Source organism: Sinohyriopsis cumingii, chromosome 11 (assembly GCF_028554795.1).
Source record: "Sinohyriopsis cumingii isolate HCF-2022 chromosome 11, ASM2855479v2, whole genome shotgun sequence".
NCBI lineage: Eukaryota > Metazoa > Mollusca > Bivalvia > Unionida > Unionidae > Sinohyriopsis > Sinohyriopsis cumingii.
This window is the reverse complement of record NC_142971.1, coordinates 25,471,423-25,493,851: the sequence shown is the minus strand read 5'-3', so window position 1 is coordinate 25,493,851 and position 22,429 is coordinate 25,471,423. Positions and strand designations below refer to the sequence as shown.

At 35.7% G+C, this 22,429-nt stretch overlaps 1 protein-coding gene across 5 annotated transcripts in view; it reads right to left on the bottom strand.

Annotated features, from left to right (window-relative positions):
- The window catches only part of LOC149787803 (SCY1-like protein 2), an 83,346-nt gene extending 61,304 nt beyond the window's left edge, over positions 1-22,042 (bottom strand). For 4 of the 5 annotated variants that reach the window (XR_016424104.1, XR_016424107.1, XR_016424106.1 and 1 more), the window contains exons 1-3: positions 21,977-22,042; positions 10,847-11,038; positions 7,621-7,778 (exon numbers count right to left, since the gene is read on the bottom strand). Coding sequence is in view for 1 of the 5 variants with exons in the window: in XM_089974012.1 (XP_089830138.1) it covers positions 7,621-7,778; positions 10,847-10,999 (311 nt within the window). In the remaining 4 variants the exon portion in view is untranslated. Of the gene's footprint in view, positions 1-7,620; positions 7,779-10,846; positions 15,029-21,976 lie in introns of those variants that run through there. The other variant, XR_016424105.1, reaches the window with a different exon arrangement.
- Positions 22,043-22,429: the final 387 nt, after the last annotated feature.

The following is a 22,429-nucleotide window of genomic DNA, read 5'->3' as shown; positions in this document are numbered from 1 at the left end:
AATACCTTATGGTACAGCACTCTCAATTTACACACTACTAATACTAGTGTCCTATGGTACAGCACTCTCAATTTATATACAACTTTTACTAGTACATTATGATACAGCACTCTCAATTTATATACTACTACTGTAAATACCTTATGGTATAGCACTCTCAATTTGCAAACTATTAATGATAGTACCTTAGGGTACAGCACTCTCAATTTATATACAACTACTGCAAGTACCGTAGGGTACAGCATTCTCAATTTACATACTACAAACGCTGGTGTCCTATGGTACAGCACTCTCAATTTACATTCTATAAACGCTGGTGTCCTATGGAACAGCACTCTCAATTTACATTCTACAAACACTGGTGTCCTATGATACAGCACTCTCAATTTACATACTACAAATGCTATAGTTTTATGGTACAGCACTCTCAATCCATATACTACTAATGCCACAGTTGGAAAGTTAAAAAAATACTTAATGAAATATACTCAATCTATCAAAAGGACCATCTATGCAACCTGCCTGAATTTTGTCAAAATATCTTAATGGTTAGAAAGGTATGCTCTGTAAATGAAAATAATAGCAGCTACATCCTCTGTTGTACATACTAGAGCATTATAAATGTCAAGAGGACACAAGATAAATGCATCCACCATCCTGCCAAAAACATTATATAGTTACAGTGACAAATTGTGAACATCAAAAGATAAAACTAGACCACTAATCTAGTATATATATGTCTTACTCTTCATTAGGTTTTTAATCTCTAGGTACATAATCCAGTGGATATAGCTGTCATTACTTTTTAAACATTATGAACAGCAAAGGTACATCCACATGATGAGTCTAATATGTGTAACAAATTTCACAGAGATAGCTTTTGAAGTTTTACCCAGAAATGAAAATGTAGATAAATGATGGATGGATGGAAAGACAAAGACATTTTTAAAAAAATGAAAATGTAAGGGTTTTTTTATTGTCAGGAGGGATAGGAAGGAGTGGTAAAACTCAGCAATTATGTAATAATAACTTGCTATCATTACATTGTATCTTTCCTGACACTAGTCCCAAGCCCAAGCAGAGTATTCACTTCTCCAATGAACAGCTTGATGTCCAGAACATCCACTCCCCCCAAAAAAAAGAACACCAACATGATCCCAGTATGATTCTTTAGTCAACTTTCAACAATTTAAATAGCATCCTTTCTCTACTTGGACCAAGAAAGAAAGGACATCAGAACAAAGAGAGAAGTGGTGACCCCTCCCCTCCCACCCCAAAAAGTCCATTTTAATAACAGTAGTACATTACCTGCTTTTATCGCATTGCTGAATTTGCCTGCCCAGCGAGACTCAGTATCTAAGATCATAGCAGACAACTTAACAATGATATCAGCTGAGTGCCTGATGCAGACTGGATGGCTCTACACTTGTTGGGCTGATTCAACTGGGCAGAAAACATAAATGCCCTCACTCAGGTGGAACACTGATTAAAGGTAAAAATGACAAGTGGAGTGAGAATGCCAGAAAGCAGCTTTCCAAAGAAGAATGGTTCAAAAAGTCCCAAGATGCAGCAAAAGTCCTGACTGCATGGTCTCTGGGTTTCCTAAAAGCAAGATCTCTTTCAGAGACAGTGATACAGTCCAAAAAATCCCCCTCAATATGGTGGCTGTCAAAATATCTGAGGAACATTTGTAATGGAGATAATTAGTACCCTTTCCTTTCCCTTTTGATTTAGACTGATAGAAATGTAATGCTCTAACTGTGCAAAGGATTTTGTCTTGATCATCACCAGCATTGATATGACTGATATATAATATGGGGAATTTTAATACAAACAGGAGCAACAATGGTTGCTGATTCTTGTCCACAAATTCAGACTGGCAGAGAAGAGAGACTACATCATAGTTACCATTGAAATGTAAACAATCCTTTTCACATGCCAACACTAGGAGGATTAGATAATGACCAAAGAACACGTGTGAATTAGACTTGGCATTATTGAGCAACAGACTGGTGTCTGAAGCTCAAAGTAGATGAACAGTTCTGAAAGAAGTGGGTTTGACCCCATAGTAGAAACCATAGTAAACTCAAAGAATATTTGAGAGGGATGCTCTATAACCTTTAAAGGTGGATACTGAGCAATCTTTTTCCTAGAAGAGAAAATGAAGAAAATCTGCAACTGCAATTAAAGGGAGACATAATTATAGGACCAATGCATTTCCAACACACCAATTACAGGAAATTCTCCACCTGACATCACATACCCTGGAAGTCAATTGCCTTCTAGTCTAAGTGAAGCATTTAGCAATCTTGCTCAAAATCTGGCCCTGACCATTTGAGTCAGGCATGAAGGTGCAGAATCTGAAGAATGTTGTGTCCCTCTATGGAGTTTTAAACTGGATCTGACAATTCTTTTGGTTCCTCTGTTTAAAACATTTAGTAGGAACTAATGACTTCCCAGATATGTGGCATATCATTATTCAGTTTAGTCAGATCTGGTACTGCAATTAGTGACCAGTGTTGCTGATCCCTCAAGTCTTCCAACACCACTGTAAGGTATAGCCTTCCAAATAATACATCCAAATCAAGAGTGGTGGCCTGAATACAGCTTTTGCTGTGCTCCAGCAAAACCTTTGCTGTCTTAAAAGAAGCATTATGGAGGTGAAGAAAATGCCAAACGTACACTGGACATTGAAAAAAATGATCATCATGGGATCCTGTAGTAACTAGTGTACAAGCCTTCAGTTCCAAAGCCAAAATCCCTACCTGCAACAAAGTCAAAGACACTGGGCTTCATGCAGCCAAGCAAATGGACCATACAGCTAGAGGCTAAAGGCAGGGGCCAAAAGACAATAGAGGTAACAGAACATCCTTTTGCTGTTTGACAGACTTTTGGCCTTAAAACAACTGAGTTAGCTACCTTACCATTGCTGACTATGGATGCAACACAAAGTCCAATTTAGGTTTTGCCTGGAAGAGCCTCTTCAAACTGGAGAGGATCCTAGTGTCTGACAATCTCAAACATTTTGGACACATATATAGGGGTAAGGAGGTAGTAAATCTATCTTACTACCTTGTCAAAGGTCCACATTTCTCTTCCTCCACTGATTATTCTGGTAACTTATCTGTCAACCAAAACTGATAGTTCATGATCCTGTCTTTGTTTTCAGGATAAGACAGTACTATCCAATTTCATCCTCCTCCTTGAAGAAGCGGACATTATGAATGAGGGTTCATCTCTGCTTATGGAGAGAGAGAGTGAGATGGGTCTAACTGATCCTTTCTTACTGGAGAAATCTGACATAAGAGGTGGCAAGTGATGGTCCCTCTTCTCTTCCTTTGACAATGAGGCCAGTAGAGGCAGTGATGTTCTATGGTGTGCCTTATCTTCCTGATGCCCAGCTCTTGTTATTCAGTGATCAGAGACACATAAACAGTTGATCAGTACCAATCACCATATCTGGTGATTGGTGTCTCGTGACAGAAGACACTGGCATTACCTGGTGATTCAATGCTGTGACCATTGACTGAGCTTCTATGACTATCACTTGACACATTTCTGACTATCACTTGTCACATTTCCACTGATCAGTGCCTGATATCCTGTGTTCAATGACCAGTGACATATCCTTGGTGACTGTCACTCTAAAGCCTGCTAATTGGTGCATGGTACCCAGTCACCAGGCACTGAACAGTCTGACGATATCGACCTTATTGGTAAGTCTCTGTTTGTGACACTTTATTCCAACAAACAAGATCTCAATTTAAACACAGGTCTACTAGAGTGAAAAGGTGACCATGCTTCCCTAATGTCAAGGTGGGAATCACTACCAAGAGCAAGCAGCTTCCCTCCCTCACAAAGCTGTTAACTTCCTTACATGTGTCAGTTATCCCACCCATGTAGTAATGAATAGGAAGAAGCAGAACCCATCTCCTTGCTCTCCTGACATGGCACCTTTCCACTATGTCCCATTCCTTGCTAGGCCAAAAACAAAGGGACTGATGCTCTACTGGGCAAAAAGAATTTCCAGGAACTCAAGATAAGACCATATCTGTCACGTGTTGAAATCATCTCAGATATTCTTCCGCAATACAAATTTTTTTAAAATTTGCTGCTTGGTGCAAATACTGGATGCCATATTGCCACAATTTTCCTTTATGACAAATCATACATCCTAACATGTGTTTTGATGAAAACCCCATTTCTTAATGACCATCCTTTCAGAAGAGTAGTGACACGACGATTTTTAAGACATTCATTATGACAGCAATATTGGATGTACAACTGTCAACATTTTTATTGAGAACCAACTAGATATCATAAGAAGAATTTTAGTGAAAATCTCCTGTTCATACAACCATCCATTTGGGAGAAGTGACAAGATGGTTGCTGTGTGATTGCCATACTGGATGTCAGATAAGCACCAATTTCCTTTAAAACTAACTTGACATTATGACAAGTCTTCTGATGTTGTTGTTGTTGGGTTTAACGCCATTTTTCAGCACACAATAGGCTATACATGGCGGCCAGTATTAATGATGGAGGAAGAACCTGGGAAAACCCCGGAAAGAACCACCAACCCACGAGAAGCTACTGGCAAGCTTTCTCACATACCCACATTGGCTGAATCTTAGACTCGAACCGCCACAGATAGAGGTGAGATGGCAGTGATCCGTAACGAAGAGTGCTTTAGACCACTCGGCCACTCGGGGCCCTGACAAGTCTTCTGATGAAAACACCATTTCAATATTTCTTTTTGTACAGTTGTGATAACAAGATTTTCAAGATGCCTGTTATGGTGGCCATATTAGATGCCAGATCAGCATCATTTTTATTTAGGTAAAGCTACACTGTATGAGACATATGTTAGTGAAACATCGTTGAGCAGTAGTAGCGATAACAGGATTTTCAAGATGGCTGCCATAGAGGCTATCAGAATGGCACCATTTTTATTTAAGACAAACAAGACATCCACATGATGATATGACCTACTTTGAAAGAAGAGTAGAGATAAAAAGATTTTCAAGCTTGCTGCTGTGGTGGTGATATTGAATCACCACCATTTTTATTTAGGACCAAAAAGACAGTATAAGAAGTCTTTTAGTGAAATCCCATGTTGATATGACCATCTATTCAGAGTAGCAAGAACAAGAATTTCAAGAAGGCTGCTATGGCAGCCAATATTGGATTTCAGATCAGTAAGATTTTAGTATTATTTGGAGATCATACGTATTTTTGTGAAAATCCAATGTTGACTTTACCATTCATGTAGGAAGTGTAATGATAACAACATTTTCAAGATGGCTGCTGTGGTGACCATATTTGATGTTAGATCTGCACCACTTTCATATGGGACCAACTAGACATCCAACAAAGTGTTTTGGTAAAACCCAACATTAATATGACCATCCATTCAGGATGAATAGCAATAACAAGATTTTTAATATGGCTGGCCAGGGTTCCTGCAACCTTTATCAAATGAAATTCAATAACTTTTCCAAAACCCTTTTACCAATTTCAAGAGTACCCATTATGTCAATTTATGACACCTAACACCTGAAAGTAATACAAAAACATCACATATTTAGCTGTTTTACTTTTTCTTTTTTTAAAATAGTTATTTAGTACTACAATGGTACAAAATTCAATAAATAATGTTCCATGTCAATGTCCCAACTAAATGAATGTATGTCTTAAGTTTCATGATAATCCTCCAAGATGTTTAGGAATAGTAGTGATAACAAACTCATGATGCATATAAGTTGGACATCAGATGAGGGACAATAGATCACCCCCTACAATATTCTGGTCTAAAAACAAGATAATTTTAAGTGCATGAATTTTCAAACTCCTGTGGTATTATTTAAATGGTAACTAAAACTTACTGCATTTTTAATTATTATGAGAAAAGTAGGAAATTGTTTTTAAATATATTTAAATTAATTACTTTAACTGTCAAGCTGTCATTAACAAGTAGTTAAATATTTATGTTTGGTTTGTCCAAACAATGCTACAAAATTAGAGGCTTCAGAAACTGATTAGGTGAAACAAAAATTCAAGTATGTGCTGAGTCTGAATGATTTTGATTGGTCAGGATGATGGGATTTTTGCACTGATCATTGTTGAAAAGGGCCGATACAAATAAGAACTATGTACACTGGAAATGAGACACTTGCTAAAAAGACTAATCATGGTCACCAGTCTCAGTGTTATATTTTTGACAAGGTTATCTATATCTACTCCTATTTTTATCAGTTTTTTAAATTTATATGTATGTTGTATATGTTTACCGAGTCAGAAAATATGAAATAACTATCAATATCATAATCATCAATAAAAATGTGATGGATAAATTAATAAGATATTATACACTGCTGTATTACTTGTATTTACTTGATCTGTCTGCTGTCTGCACTATATTTACTGACTTTACTTAGCAATGTCTTTCATTCTTTAATTTGTCCTTTCTTTCTTTATTTAATAACCATAATTATACATGTTCATTGAAATTCTATTCAGTTGTTGTTGTTGTTGTGGGGTTTAACATCATTTTTCAGCACACGATAGGCTATACATGGTGGCCAGTATTAATGGTGGAGGAAGAACCTGGGAAAACCCCGGAAAGAACCACCGACCCACGAGAAGCTACTGGCAAGCTTTCTCACATACCCACATTGGCTGAATCCGAGACTCGAACCGCCGCAGACAGAGGTGAGATGGCAGTGATCTGTAACGAAGAGCGCTTTAGACCACTCAGCCACTCGGGGCCCCTCTATTCAGTAATCTAAGTGACACAAATAGAACACATCATTATACCTCATAAAAGTAACAGAGTCAATGACTGGCACACAGACTGTATCAAGCAATTGTGTCTCCATCATATATTCACATTTCTCTATCTTGTTTGATTCAGTACAATCAAATATTTATTTCCCTTCCTTTGGGGAGATATTAAGATTTGTGACCTGTGCCAATTCATGTTCTTCACCCTCATGGAACATGGAACATGACTTGCCTTGGGTGAACAATGCTGCATATCTCCCACTAACAAGTGCAATGATTGGATATGGATATAATCACACCACACACATATACTGGTAGCTGAAATATGTGCATATAGGAAATTACTTCTTCACCCAAACTAAGCCTATATACAAGATTGAACTTCTCCCAGACAGCCAGACCTAACTTGACCCCTGGAATGTCAACTGTAACACCAAAACCAACATTCATAAATGACTGCATGAACTCTCTTTTACCATTGAACATTTGTCCAAAATCTGGCAACAAAAAACAAACATTCCCTGAAACATTCATGTTGGACAGTTAAGTTTGAAAACCTGTGTTTTTTGTTTAGTTCCAAGCCTGGTTGGTAAGAATTAAGCAATATAAATTATCGTAATTTGGTTGAACAGGTAACTTTCTGAAATTCCCTGCTCTGTGATCTGAAGAGAATTTTTCTAGGAGTTTTCAACACTGGGTACAGTAGTCATTATGGACAGGTTGTCTTTGTTTAAAGGTATATATGTACCGATAATGTTGAAGTATATTATACACAAAAGACTGCTACATACAGGTGATCACACATTTATAGCACAATTAACTGTGTCTGATATTAACCTAGATTCCTCCAAAGGCTGCATAACAGATAGAATTCTTGGGTGTCGTAATCTTGTTAACTGTGACACTCCCTTCTTCAGTACCTCCAGAATCATATCGCGATCTCTTCTTGAGTACTTCTCAAGAATTTTCTTGTCAAACACAAAAACAGCTGCCTCCTGAAATTCAACAAACTATAGAAATCAACATTCAAATTCACAATACATTTAACTCTATGTGAAATGCTTTGTAAAAGAAGACTTTTGAGTAAAACCAACCTCTTTCTCTCTCAACAAACATTTTCCATGAAAACACATAAAAAATAGACATTTCTACAATGTTAACTCAAGAGTTTGAATAAGTGATGCACATCTGGGGAAAAATATTAGATCAGATAAACTGTGACCATTATATTCAATCTTATGTGCTATGTTTTTAACAAGATAAACAATGGTTCTTCAAAACAAAGCATCTAGCCTTTGAACAGAGTAATACTGCATTTTGCAGAAGGATCAAAATACCATGGCACACCTGGTTACAAACTTTAGGAATATAATAATATTATACCAAAAATACAATACATAAATCATGGGTTTTGGATTGATCACTCAATCATGTGCATATAAATACAGGGTCAAGGATTAAGTACAGTTGGGTGTCCACTAAATCTGGTCTGTGTCCACTAGATTTGGTGGGTATCCACCAATATTGCAGGACTCCTTCACTGATTTTAATGTTGTTGTAGTGGGTTGTATGGCAATCTCCAAAATTTATTGCACTTGCCGTGATAGTCAGTATGCTAAGTTAACTGATGCAAGCCATGCAAAATGCTATAAACATCCATGGCAGTTGTCAGTTTGATAGCTGCGTCTGTATAAATTATAGTAACACTGTTTGTAACACATGTATTTTATCAACAGCCAAGCAAGGGCATATGTACAGATAAATGAGTGTAATGTAGAAAAAATACACAACTCTACAAAGTTAACATACATATATGAAGAAATTGATGTTCAGTTCAGCCTCAAGCTTAAAATTGCAAATATTAACTTCAAGAAAATATTTTACAAACTGTCAAGTAACGACTAACTGGTCCTAAGTAAGACACCATTTTTTCCTGTAAATGGAATACCTTTGGGCATTTACAATCTGATTTGTTGGGTCAATGGTCTATTTCAGTGACTTTAAACTTGGTTTTGTTTCCTAATATTCAACTCCCATTTGATTATTACATCATGCTTTTAAGAACTTAGTGATACACTGGCAACCTAACAGATAATAAAGTGGGTTCAAGTTAATTCAACTTGTTGGTACACTAGCAACCTAACAGATAATAAAATGGGTTCAAGTTAATTTAACTTGGTTGTACACTAGCAACCTAACTGATAAAAAAGTGGGTTCAAGTTAATTCAACTTGTTGGTACACTAGCAACCTAACAGATAATAAAATGGGTTCAAGTTAATTTAACTTGGTTGTACACTAGCAACCTAACAGATAATAAAGTGGGTTCAAGTTAATTCAACTTGTTGGTACACTAGCAACCTAACAGATAATAAAATGGGTTCAAGTTAATTTAACTTGGTTGTACACTAGCAACCTAACTGATAAAAAAGTGGGTTCAAGTTAATTCAACTTGTTGGTACACTAGCAACCTAACAGATAATAAAATGGGTTCAAGTTAATTTAACTTGGTTGTACACTAGCAACCTAACTGATAAAAAAGTGGGTTCAAGTTAATTCAACTTGTTGGTACACTAGCAACCTAACAGATAATAAAATGGGTTCAAGTTAATTTAACTTGGTTGTACACTAGCAACCTAACTGATAAAAAAGTGGGTTCAAGTTAATTCAACTTGTTGGTACACTAGCAACCTAACAGATAATAAAATGGGTTCAAGTTAATTCAACTTGTTGGTACACTAGCAACCTAACAGATAATAAAATGGGTTCAAGTTAATTTAACTTGTTATTACACTAGCAACCTAACTGATAATAACTGGTTAAAATTTAATAACTTTCTTAATATTAGTTAAAGATACTCTAGCAAGTAAACAGATAATAAAATGGGTCAAAGTGTAGCAACTTTTTGGTACTCTAGCTAAGTCATAATAAAACTGTTATTCACCTGATATTCAGAAACACTTTTGTGGTACATGTCAAATGGACTGGAAGAATACACCAAACGAAGTTGTATCTGCATCGCGTTAAAACAAACTCCTACCTCACTTTCACAATTAATAGAACTCCAAAAGTCCAATAACCCAACACCCTCTAAATCTAGATCAAGCCCATCTCATAAGTGAATTGGCCACTGGGTTTGTTGAAAACAAAATGTACAAGCTGCCTGAAAACTTGAGCCCACCAATGAAATCTGCTTAATCTGTATCAAAAACTATAAACTTTGCGTGTGCAGAGTGAATTATGAATAGAGAACAGTGCTATGTATGTTCTCCATATTTAACTGGTTACCTATAATTAGCACTCTTGTATACAGCATGAACAATAAACTTTCCTTTCCTCATGCTGGCCTGGTAATACATTGCTGGATATATATATAGCAAGCAGTACCAATAACAGTGTTTAATAATTAAGCTAAACTAGGGGATTATTGACTTCAAGAAGTCCCCAATACAATTAAGGAACTGAGATCACATTTAAACCTATTTAGTTCAAAGAGTTGTTTGCTGTTGATTATATCTGATACAAAGTGTTTCTGAATTGTGATACACTGAGAATACTATCACATGAACTAATTGTGAACTTGAAGCTACCAATTTTACTAACATTACTGAATACTCCTAACAAACTGCATAAAGCCACACCTACCAGGGCATCATGTGATCTTGGTCTGTGCAGTCGGCAGTTGGATTCATCTTATAAGCGAGTATATATGGTAATCAGGTTTCTTTTTTATATCAAATATCTGTGTAAATACATGTAATCATAATCATGAATGTTTTTAAGTCTATTCTTTTCTTTATATCTTGAGGAGAATTGATTAAAACAAATTATAAAACATTTTAGGAAAAAAATGGAATTAGCTTCATGAGTATTTTGTATTGAAATGAGCATGCAGTGTCTAAAGTACTACACAGAAGCTATCAACTAAAACAACGAAGGTAACCATTCTGACTAATCATTTCCTCACAGGATTAAAATGGGTGATGTGCTTGCAAACTATTATTAGTAACAGTAAACTGCATGCATAGGCTTTGAGGTTTTAACTCCCTCCAAGTGAAAAATAACCTGTTTAGTTGTCTTCTTCACTGCTGAGTAAATCTTCCACATCAGCCCAGGACCAGCACTAGCAATCTGGTTGTCAATATCGAACTCCCTTGAAAGAGGATTTCCGGGAAGGACATTGGTCACTCTGCTCTTAAGTTTGTTGAACACATCCATTTTCTGGTCCACAAGAATCCCTTATAATGCGTAAAAACTCTGTGAAGTAAATTACAAACATATATTAGATAAAATTATTTCTTTTAACTGTGGTATAATCCTTCACAATAATAAATCTGTTCTGTATGAAGTTCTTGCCTGAAGAACAAAATGCTTCAGGATACCACATGACATGTAAATTACAACACAAAATACCTGACTTTAATTAAGAACTAGTAGCTGAATGTCAATCATTTATCAGCCCAGGAAAAGTCGACAAATTTTCTGGGCAAGTTACCTTTCGATCACTTGCCCAAAATTTAAATCAAATATGAGAAAACAACCCAGACTTTTGACAGTTTCATGATTCCAGGTAAGTAAATTAATTGTGCGATTTTCCAGCCCTAAGATCTCATTTTGATTCAATATTTGGCTACCCAACTGTTACTTACAGATTCCACTTTATATGAAATTACAGTATAACCTGCCTTCACAGACACCTCTATATAGTGGACATCTGTTATCAATGTATAATTGTGGAGATCCCCTGTAAAAATCCTCCTATACAACATTTTTAGGTCAATAAAGTTGCATCTGATGGACGTCATGAAGTAACATGCACAGATTTGTCTCCATTGCAGCTCACCAGAGGTGCTGTCAAATGTATAGAGATTTGCAAATCCCTGCTTGTTTTAACAGTTACCAGGCCAATTATCATTTTCCACTAAGTTTCATTACAGCTCAAGTTCATTTAGCTATATAGTGCATAACTGATATGATCTTGCTTCAATCAGATCTTGTACAGTGATATAAATAGGATGCTAGATCTGAATATCTTGGAAATGACTGAGCATGGGTGATTAGATCTGGGTGGATAGAGTTAGGATAATGTTCTCAGTTATTATCATGGTGTATTTGAAATGTTACATGATTGAGTATGGGTGATTAGATCTGGGTGGATGGAGTTAGGATAATGTTCCCAGTTATTATCATGGTGTATTTGAAATGTTTCATGATTGAGTATGGGTGATTATATCTGGGTGGATAGTTAGGATAATGTTCTCAGTTATTATCATGGTGTATTTGAAATGTTTCATGATTGAGTATGGGTGATTAGATCTGGGTGGATGGAGTTAGGATAATGTTCTCAGTTAATATCATGGTGTATTTGAAACGTTACAGGACTGAGTATGGGTGATTAGATCTGGGTGGATGGAGTTAGGATAATGTTCTCAGTTATTATCATGGTGTTATTTGAAATATTTCATGACTGAGTATGGGTGATTAGATCTGGGTGGATAGTTAGGATAATGTTCTCAGTTATTATCATGGTGTATTTGAAATGTTACATGATTGAGAATGGGTGATTAGATCTGGGTGGATGGAGTTTGGATAATTTTCTCAGTTAATATCATGGTGTATTTAGCCATGAAATTTCAGTTTAATGTCAGAAATCTACATTGGCTTGTTGATTTCTGGTAAAATTAATAGTTCTTGAATAAAAACTGTATTGGAATAATAAAAAATGCACAGTACCTTATATAAGGTATATAACCTTCTTTTTCCATATTTACAAACAGCGGGGCCCCGAGTGGCCAAGTGGTCTAAAGCACTCTCCGTTACGGATCACTGCCATCTCACCTCTGTCTGCGTGGGTTCGAGTCTCGGTTTCGGCTAATGTGGGTATGTGAGAAAGCTTGCCAGTAGCTTCTCGTGGGTCGGTGGTTCTTTCCGGGGTTTTCCCGGGTTCTTCCTCCACCATTAATACTAGCTGCCATGTATAGCCTATCGTGTGCTGAAAAATGGCGTTAAACCCTAAAACAACAACAACAACAACAATTTACAAACACCATTTTCTTATTCTGTGGGCAGCAAAATTGCAAATTATTGATGAAAATTTAATTTCCTGAAGCACATCAGAATGAATGCTCATCAGTGGTAGAGAATTTAATATCAGCTGTAGCATACAAGTGCATAAATCATTTTTTATCTGCTTCATATCTGAAAAATGTCTCTTCATCAATGTAGTGGACCCTGGACAGTGCCTGCATGCCTGTACCTTAAAATGGTACCACAGATCATGTCAAGTAACATTACATGGCCAATGTTTTTATATTGATGTGATGTTTGCTTTATAAAAAACATCGTAAGTTACAGATAAGAACATATAATAAAAATGTAAAACAATGTTTGCATTAGAGTTTGCCCAAAATCGATGTTCATGACACTAACAGGTGTAGGAATCACATGTCATGCTGACCTTTAACCTTTAGTTGAGGCTACAGGGTAACGAGTTTCAATAATTCTTTTTTAATTTCAATGTTAAACTTATCATCTGATGATCAAAATTAAAAGTCCAATGCATGTTAGTACAATAACATTTGCAATACTACCAACAATCCTTGTTTCAATTTTAATGTATTGTGCATTCCATTGTCACACTGCTGCATTCTTTCAAAGCACAATTGACTGATGAAGTTCTGAAATCATCTGTCGTCATCTAGTCAATATATTGTTGTGGTCTACTCATCATAAATATCGTCTGACTCCATTTCCATGGTTTCACTGTCAGACACGGGTGATCATGTAGAGACTTTGATCATACAATTTGTGAAATCTATTAAAGACTGTGACTAAACACGAGTCAACTGAGCAACAAGATCACAGGAATTCGGATAACTACCATCTGTCACATGGCCCTGAGCAAATATCTAACTTGCAGCTCGATAAAACAGTGTTGTCGCATGCAGTTCATTCAGGTAGTGGGGCACACTGAAACTGACAGAGGTGTACACAGTGCAGGCAGGGGTGCTCCTCTATTTTTTTAAAATAGCTAATACTGTTACTATAATTTTAACATCTGGTGTTCAAGACTCTTTCAGTGAAAACAGATTGAGTCCCAGTTCTCCAAATGTACAGCCATGGAAAGCTGTGATGTCACAGCTTTAATGATTCTTAATGGCTTTACATTGCCTCTCTCTAATTTTGTGTCTAGTAAGTGGAATCAAATAAAACATTTAAGTTTTCATTCTACCAGTTTATTGATTTCAATTAGCTTCATTCTACTGGTATATTGATTTCAATTAATTTTATTCTATTTTAATCAACAAAATGTGTTGTTTAGCAGCTAGATACTTGCGTATTAAAAGAAACAAATTACAAGACTACATTCACTTTTCATTCAATCCTTAACCAAAATAAATGATTTTCTCACCATATTGGGAATGTCCAATTTTAGAATTCATTCCAAGCAAAAGGATGTTGTGGTTCTCAAGGATGCTGTAATCTGTTTATTACTTATTGATTACGGAATCATCGAGAACCACAACTGCCCTCTGCATGCAATCAAAAACATATTTCTTTTATGAATCTCAAGATTACCTCACCGAATTTACATTTGTCTGCTTTTCTTAATCACTGTTAGTGAAACTGCACCTAATTGGAAAATGTATGAATTGTGTGAATTAGATTTTTTAAAACAGATCTTTAACATTTTTCCAGTCTTATCACTACGATGTCTGCAGTGTGGCAGTTCAAAGTGATGTCTAGCACTGAGGCATCATGCCATGGACATGTAGCATAATGTCCCATCCAGTCACATCATCCTGACACCGGGCTGACCAGTCCTAACACTAACCTTTTAATGCTGAGCGCCTAGTGAGGCAGCTGTTAGTACCATTTTTGTAAGTCTTTGGTATGACTCTGCTGGGGTTTGAACCCACGACCTCCTGCATCTGGGGTGGACACTCTAACCACTAGGCCACCGGAGCAGTCTTCCTAATTTGAATATGGCATTTTCAGTAATATAAATGAATAGGCATACATTTTGTGAGAACACAAGTATATCTTTTACTGCATAGAATTTTTGCAGCATTCTTTCATACAACAAAAACAAACAACAAACTATAGTACATTATAACCTATACTCAGTATGACTTGCATACCACATAATCAGGTCTAGTCCAAGTTTAATGGTTAAAGTGTTAAATTGGTTTATTGCAATAGTATATCATAAAGATGAAGAATCATTTCTGAAGTCCAGGGGTCAAGCTTGACTTGAATTTTAGGGAGATGTGACTTCTCCTTTTGGACAGAACAGGAAGAAGTGAGAGCTCAACAGGGAGATTGGCAGCAAGAAACACGATATATATATATATATATATATATATATATATATATATATATATATATATATATATATATATATATAATTTTTGTTCTCTTATTTGAATTATGCCCACTATTTCCCAGTATTCATATTTGCATTTAACACTGGATTTAAGCAATACTTTATTTTCAAATAGAAAATTTTCTTAGATATTTTAGCCAAATGACTCTAAAAGATAATAACAGAAACTACATTGTAACAAACTGTAACCGAGTTTAACCAGATTATATTATTGTAATTGCAATTTAGTAAAAATGTTTAATCAACTAACCCTTAATCAATATTTAAATATTTTTATAAAAATTTTTTTATATACTTTCTAAAAGTTCACAATAATGGTATTTTCAAAGATTTCTAAACGCATCTGAAACAACCTTTGTTACAATGTACATGAGAGCAAATGATCACGTGTCTTCAGATCACACTGTTTGTCCTCATTTCTTTGTTGCAGTAAAATATTATTCATACATAACACACCAAAATGCATAAAATCACAGACATGGTTCTTTTACAGTCGGTATATGATGCAAACACTTCTTTCCAACTGAATCAACATTGACATGAGTGCATCTATTTTTATAGAAAGAGGGATTTTCATAATGTAATCACTTACTTCAAATAGCTTAATTACAACAGCCCATTAATAGGATTGCAAATTTATGGTTTATTTATTTGTCTACTTCAGACCTACCAACCCTGACAAGTCTGTCTCAGTAAGGCAGTTGATTTCTTCTCCGTAAGTCTGAGCAGTTTTCAGTAAGGTGTAACATAATGTATTGTAATTAAAAGTTCAGTATTTGAAACATTACATGCAGCAACAATAAACATGTTCAACTGAAATGTTTTTAAAGTACGCGTAGACTTTATCACTAGTACAGTTGCACAAACTTTAGTTCTAAACCGTATGTAGCTCAATGGCTTGTTGCTATCTCTCAACTTGACACAATTCTTGGAAATTCTTTTGCCATTTCACATGACAACAATCATATCTGCCACGAGACATACTCATGTTGGCACATGATGTACAATAAACATAACTGTGTCCTTTCCATCTTTTATTCACAAGAATCTGAATATTCCTTTTTATTCTTCTGTGTTGATTTTTAGCACTCTTCTATTTGCTTATTTTCCCTTTTGTCTTAAGCATGCATTGCTTTCAGGATGCCATTTTAAAAAAATTATATAATCAGAGCAGTTTTACCATACAGATGCTTTGCATGAACAAATAGGTGCAGTTTAAAGTGTCTGAGGTGCTGCTGTAAAGTTAGTCTGGTTCTCTGACTAATTTCACTAATTCTAATGTGAAACCCAGATCCAAATGAAACACATATGAACCAATTATCCAGATTTTTTGGAAATGATCATTTTTCCAAAGATTTTGCTTTATGCCGTAAGTCTGTATTTTAAGGGTAATTTTCGTATGGGGGCCCTGAGTGGTCTAAAGCACTCACCATTCTGGATCACTGCCATCTCACCTCTGTCTGCGTGGGTTCAAGTCCAAGGCTCGGCTAGCGTGGGTACGTGGGAAAGCCTGTTAGTAGCTTCTTGTGGATCGGTGGTTCTTCCCTGGGTATTTCCAGGGTTCTTCCTCCACCAGTTATACTGGCTGCCATATATAGCCTATCTTGTGCCGAAAAATAGCGTTAAACCCTAGAACAACAACAACAACAACAAAATAATTTTCGTATGACTTATGACAAAATCATAAGGGCTGGCAGGTCTGCTACATACTTGTAGTAATTTCAGGTATTAGTTAAATAGTATCTGCTTTGCAGCTTTTTTCCAAAATTTCACAAATATGAGTAAAGTCAGTAAACATCTCTGACCTTACAACAATTCTCGTGAATTCAACGACATAGCATTGCCTCATATGTTTCTGACCTACATAATTGCATTTTAAAGTTAAATCTTAAATAACATAATACCTAGGCTATGCTTTCTACGAATTGTATATTTTTGTGAGTATATCTGCCTGATGATTTATGAAAACAGACAACCTAATAAATTGGTACTTCCCATACATATCAATATCTGCCATTATTTCCCCATCACTGGTTCACTTAGTTTTAAACAAATTTTCTGACGAGATAGTGTACAAGAGGCAGTTAAAATATCCAGATCACCAATTGTATTCTTAAAACACAAATTGCTATTTACACGCTATTGCTAAAGTTTCAAAATTCCAGTGTGTATGCTTTTATCATCAAAGATAAACATAGGCAGTGATAGGGGCCTATAGTACAAGTCGAATGGGTCATGTAGGCATTCAACACCGACTATTTCAGTAATGGGTGTCATTTTTTAGAATTTAATTCAGTCTATATATCTTAAATTGGCAAGAATTCACTTCATCTGGATTCATATATAGCCATATTTCTTCAGAAGGTCATTACTTAGATGCCCCAAAAAGTACATATAGCAAAATCAATGTTAAAGTACACCGACATATTTGGACAAAATTAACCAAAAGGTGTGATCCAGTACTATCTGGACTGAATGCTGTGTGCTGTGATATCACAATGTAGCTGTACATATTTATAAACAAATTGGTACTACCCTCGATGTGATGATTCCACTTGACGTGTTCTTATTTTGACCCCAATTTAGTACATGGCCACCAATGTAAAGTCCATAGCAATAGATAATTTTCATCTGGAAGTTTCTTGGTTACAGTTTAGGTGCATAGCATTCAATAATCAGGACTGAATAGACTTTGGTTAAAGAAAATTAGTGTTAAATTTTAAAAGAACAATTTATAATTAATTTAAAATGAGTAAATGCGCATACATGACTTGTACCATAGTTGCTAACTTACTTGGGAAAGGGTTAATGGTCAATCAGCTATCAAAACACATGCATGTTAATGTGCAAGAGTTTGTCAGCTTAACTGATAACAAAACTAGGCCTAGCTACTGATAGCTTGATGAATACTTGCACTACAATACAACACTAGATCTAGCCTGGCTAAGGGGCATCTGAAAAGGTATGGTTAGTCAATGTACATCTAAAAAAATCACCAGGTAAAGTCATTTTCCTTTTCCTAAGAGAAGGCAGCGAAGTTTACATTGCTTAGGTGACTTAGTCACCCACTTCACCTGGCAGCATCACCCCTGAAGTCTATAAACTTGTATATGGAAGTAAGTTCTTTTTTCCCCTTCATCCATTCCACTCCCAATATCTTATTCATGAATATTTGTCTTAAATTATAATCAAGTACACAATGACATATGAGTTGCCTCCCTTAGCATCTAATGCCAACTAGCCAACTGAATAGCTGGTAACAGCAGCTAGCTGGCAAAATCTCAATGCAAAACCAACAGATTGCCATTTTATTGACAGTGACAATGACAAATATAAGAGTGATTATGACTGCATGTAATATGAAATTCAGACCAGAAGAACTGAAATATCAGATCAATCGATCAAGGTACTGACAGGCTAACATATCAAAAACTTGACTAGGGAAGATAGAGTATTGGAGGTCAGAGCATATTATCCATCTAAAAGTCAGCATTCACCCAAATAATGCAGTAGGGACACTAGGTAGCCATTAACTACCACAATCAACCTTACACCAAGACAGTAGTCCCCCTCTTATAAGGCCACCCCTATTGCAGCAGGGAAGTGGCCATATAATGAGGGTGGCATTTCTAGAGGGGAATGACAAATACGAATAGTAAATACATATGAAGAAAGTCATAAGTACATTTAATTCTAAAACATTTAGTATTTTCATTAAAATATCACATGCGTGTTGTGAAATAAATGTAAAACAAACTGTTTCATAATTTTCAAAAGAATGATATGAATAGCCATTGATATTGTTTTAAAGCTATAATTATGTTACAGATCACATCATCTGTCACTTTGTCGGTAAGTCTAAAAAACAAACCAGTCTCGCCACAATTAAAAATATCCTTGCAGTCATATCCCCTGCACATATCGTTTAGTCTTTTGTTCCAATCTTCGACAACTTCATTATTAACATCAGCTGATTCTCCACTATGGAAAGAACACTTAGCATTGTGTCGCACTTGAAATCTGTGCAACCATCCGTTACTTGCAGTAAAGTCGTCATATCTCAATTCAACTGACAAAATTGTTGCTTTTTCTTGTCATTCAAATCAGGATACAAACATCTCCTGGTTCAAACTATGTTCCTTTCTCCGTCCATTTCACCTTCCCACTTCTGCAGAATTGTTTCCTTATCTTTCATGATATTGTTTATCCGAGTCTTTCCTACATTAGTTTTCTGCAAAGATCCTCGAACCCAACCACCCCCCCGACCCTCGGTCAGTTGAATTACTTTCACTTTCTCTTATAAACTGAGAATTTTTCTTTTCCTTGATGACATGTTGATATTTTTGCAGTAAGTTATTCATGTTGCCAACGACAATACTGATAAAACAATTTTTTATGCATCTAAACAAACTGCCGTGTTTTTAAAGTAAGTGATTTTGTCATGTGACTCGTTAGTCGCAGTCTGGTACCCTATTGTTTTTATACATTTCTTTACACTAAGTGAGAGAAGCCAAAACGGCTTCGATGTGTACCATTAACATCACACAGATCTGACCTCACGGCCCTTAGGATTTGTAATTTTGACAATTATTGTCAGTAGTAATAGCCACTAATTATCAAAGTGAACAAGCTCAACATCTTACTAAGGGAAGCCATAATGGGTATCAAACCATTTTTCTGCTGACTTATGTATGTACATCGATACTGCCACTTCTCAGCTGTTACTACTGTTCAATAATTGTAATCTTAATAATTATCAGCGTGACTAAACCGGACATCTTATGATAACACAGCAGTATGTCTAATTGGATTACATTTACTTACCCTTTTGAATGGATTAAAATTTGAGTCTTTCTTGGTTTTATGGAATAAACGTGGCTTCGAATGAGGCGTAAATGATATTATATTAACCTTAGTGGTACATGTACATTAGTCAACACTTCTTTCAGTAACGAAAACTGGACATCAAGAAACAGAAATCGGATTACTCAACACACGTTATGAATAAAATACTGGTTGTGGATACATATTAAAATAAAATGTGGTTGCATGTGAGGGGTACATATCATATTATTACACTAATATGCTGGCTGCTGGTCACGTTAGCCGGGTGGCCTTTCATGAGGGGTACTTTTAAACACAAATTCATCAGTGCCAACGGATTCTGGATGTAAGGAGCGGGTGGCCGTTGGTCAGGGGGCCGTTCAAGAGGGGGACTACTGTAATTAACGAGCGACTGAGTTTTAATTTCTGACTTGTGGAATTACATGTATTTGTTGTATGTCTACACTAATAAACAGTAAGTCTGCTTTGTATTATCATATTAATTATGTCATTTGTGTCAAATCAAAAAAAGGAGGTATTTTCTTTTCCTAAGGGTTCACAACAAGGAACTAGCAGGATGGACTGACATAACTTAACCTCATGAGTATCTCACACATGTGAATCAGTGTGGTTTCTTACTGATACAAACCACCCAACAATCAAGTAGGGAATTACATGGAGATAATTCAGGCACAATGCTAAAGGTAAGCAAAGGGACAATTTAACAAACGAATGTTTGTTGTTGATTATGATTTTAACATTATCATTCTTTAATATTAGTTTAGTTACCATAATGACATTTCACACTGGGAAATACTGTTGCCTGGTATAAAGTTTTGGCTATCCTGGGCTCACAGACAATGGATTTTTCTACTCCTGTCCTATATCACAAATATGTAGTTTCAGACAATTTAACATTTTAATTGTGAATGTGCCCAGACCTCCAATCCTAACTGTCCAAACATCTAACACTCGGTGGATAACATTACAGGAAACTCTGACACCATCCTGTTTGTTTGTATCCGCTACTGATTTTAAAACAAAAAGCATCAAGGATATAAAACATGCTTAAAATGTAAGTCATTTTATTCATCAATTTATAGTTTTTAACCAGACTGTCACCAGAGAGTCCCTAACACTGTCAACATGTTGGTGTTTGGAATCAAATGGGATTTTCTTGAATAACAGTCGCCATATTTGCATGGGTGTCTATGTTTTCAAGCAACTGATGTGATGAAATTCACCGCCTTTGATAATCTCAATAATTCTGTATATTCTGGAGTGACAACTCTTTAAACACGTGTATACACAGTCCTTTTCATCTTCAATTTTGTTTAAAAATATTTAAAACCAGACAATGCAAATACTGGATGCAGAAAAGCTTTTACTGAAATGGATCATTCTAGAAATGAACAATGAGCAGACAGTATACTTGTTTCCATCGAGAGATAATGTTTTTTTGAAATGCTAATTGGTTGACAGTGTTCCCTCCACCCACCGGGGAAAAATCAGGTTAGATAGTATAAATTCATGAATACAGTAACTATGTCTTGTGCATTTTTAATATCCTTATTGCTTTTCAATTTCAAGAACTGTTTATTTTTGGGGTGTGGGAGTACAAACAAACGAGAAGTGTATGAATACTATAATGTTATGCAAAATTACTTTTACTTTCTCTTTGAAAATCTAAATTATGGTCAGAGATAACACTTGGTGTCACTTTTGTGTATTCCCTTTCAGCAGTTTTCGAGCCAACGTCGAATTGCTTGGCACCATGCACTGTCATCAACCCCCGAAAAAAAAATATCGGGCGATGAGTCTTGCGTTGTAGGACCAGCCTACATCATCCGCAGTGGGCCAACCCTGCTAAATGAAACACGACTTTTGAATCTCTTAGATAAAAAAAGAAGTTATTTTGGATGCCAAACTCATCGCGAACCTTACATTATAAATCAGTGTAACTGTGAGCCAAACAAGACCCTTACAATGTAAACAAATAATGAAAATCAATTTTTATGAGTCGTATACACTTCCTCTGGCAGCCATGACACTTATCGCTGTGAACTGGGTGCGTGATACAACCAATGAAGGGTTCATATAATTCATAATAATTGTTCATTTTTAAAAAAATTCTATAATTTTGAAACAATTACTTTTTTGTTTTAGGTAATCATATTTTTATTGTTTTTGTAATAAAATATTTACTTATCATAAATTAAGAAATATACACGCGATATATTGCGTCAAAACGTGGTCCAACTATTACCTGTTAAGGGACGAAATCAGTTATCTCGCACCCGCAAAGTCGCACGTTAATAAAGTTATGCTACGCCCAAATATATAGTCAAGTCGAACCCATCTGTAATTTATCATATATATGAAATTTATATAACCATATTATATGTTTTGTATTGCATTAGCTTTTATTAGCGTGTGAC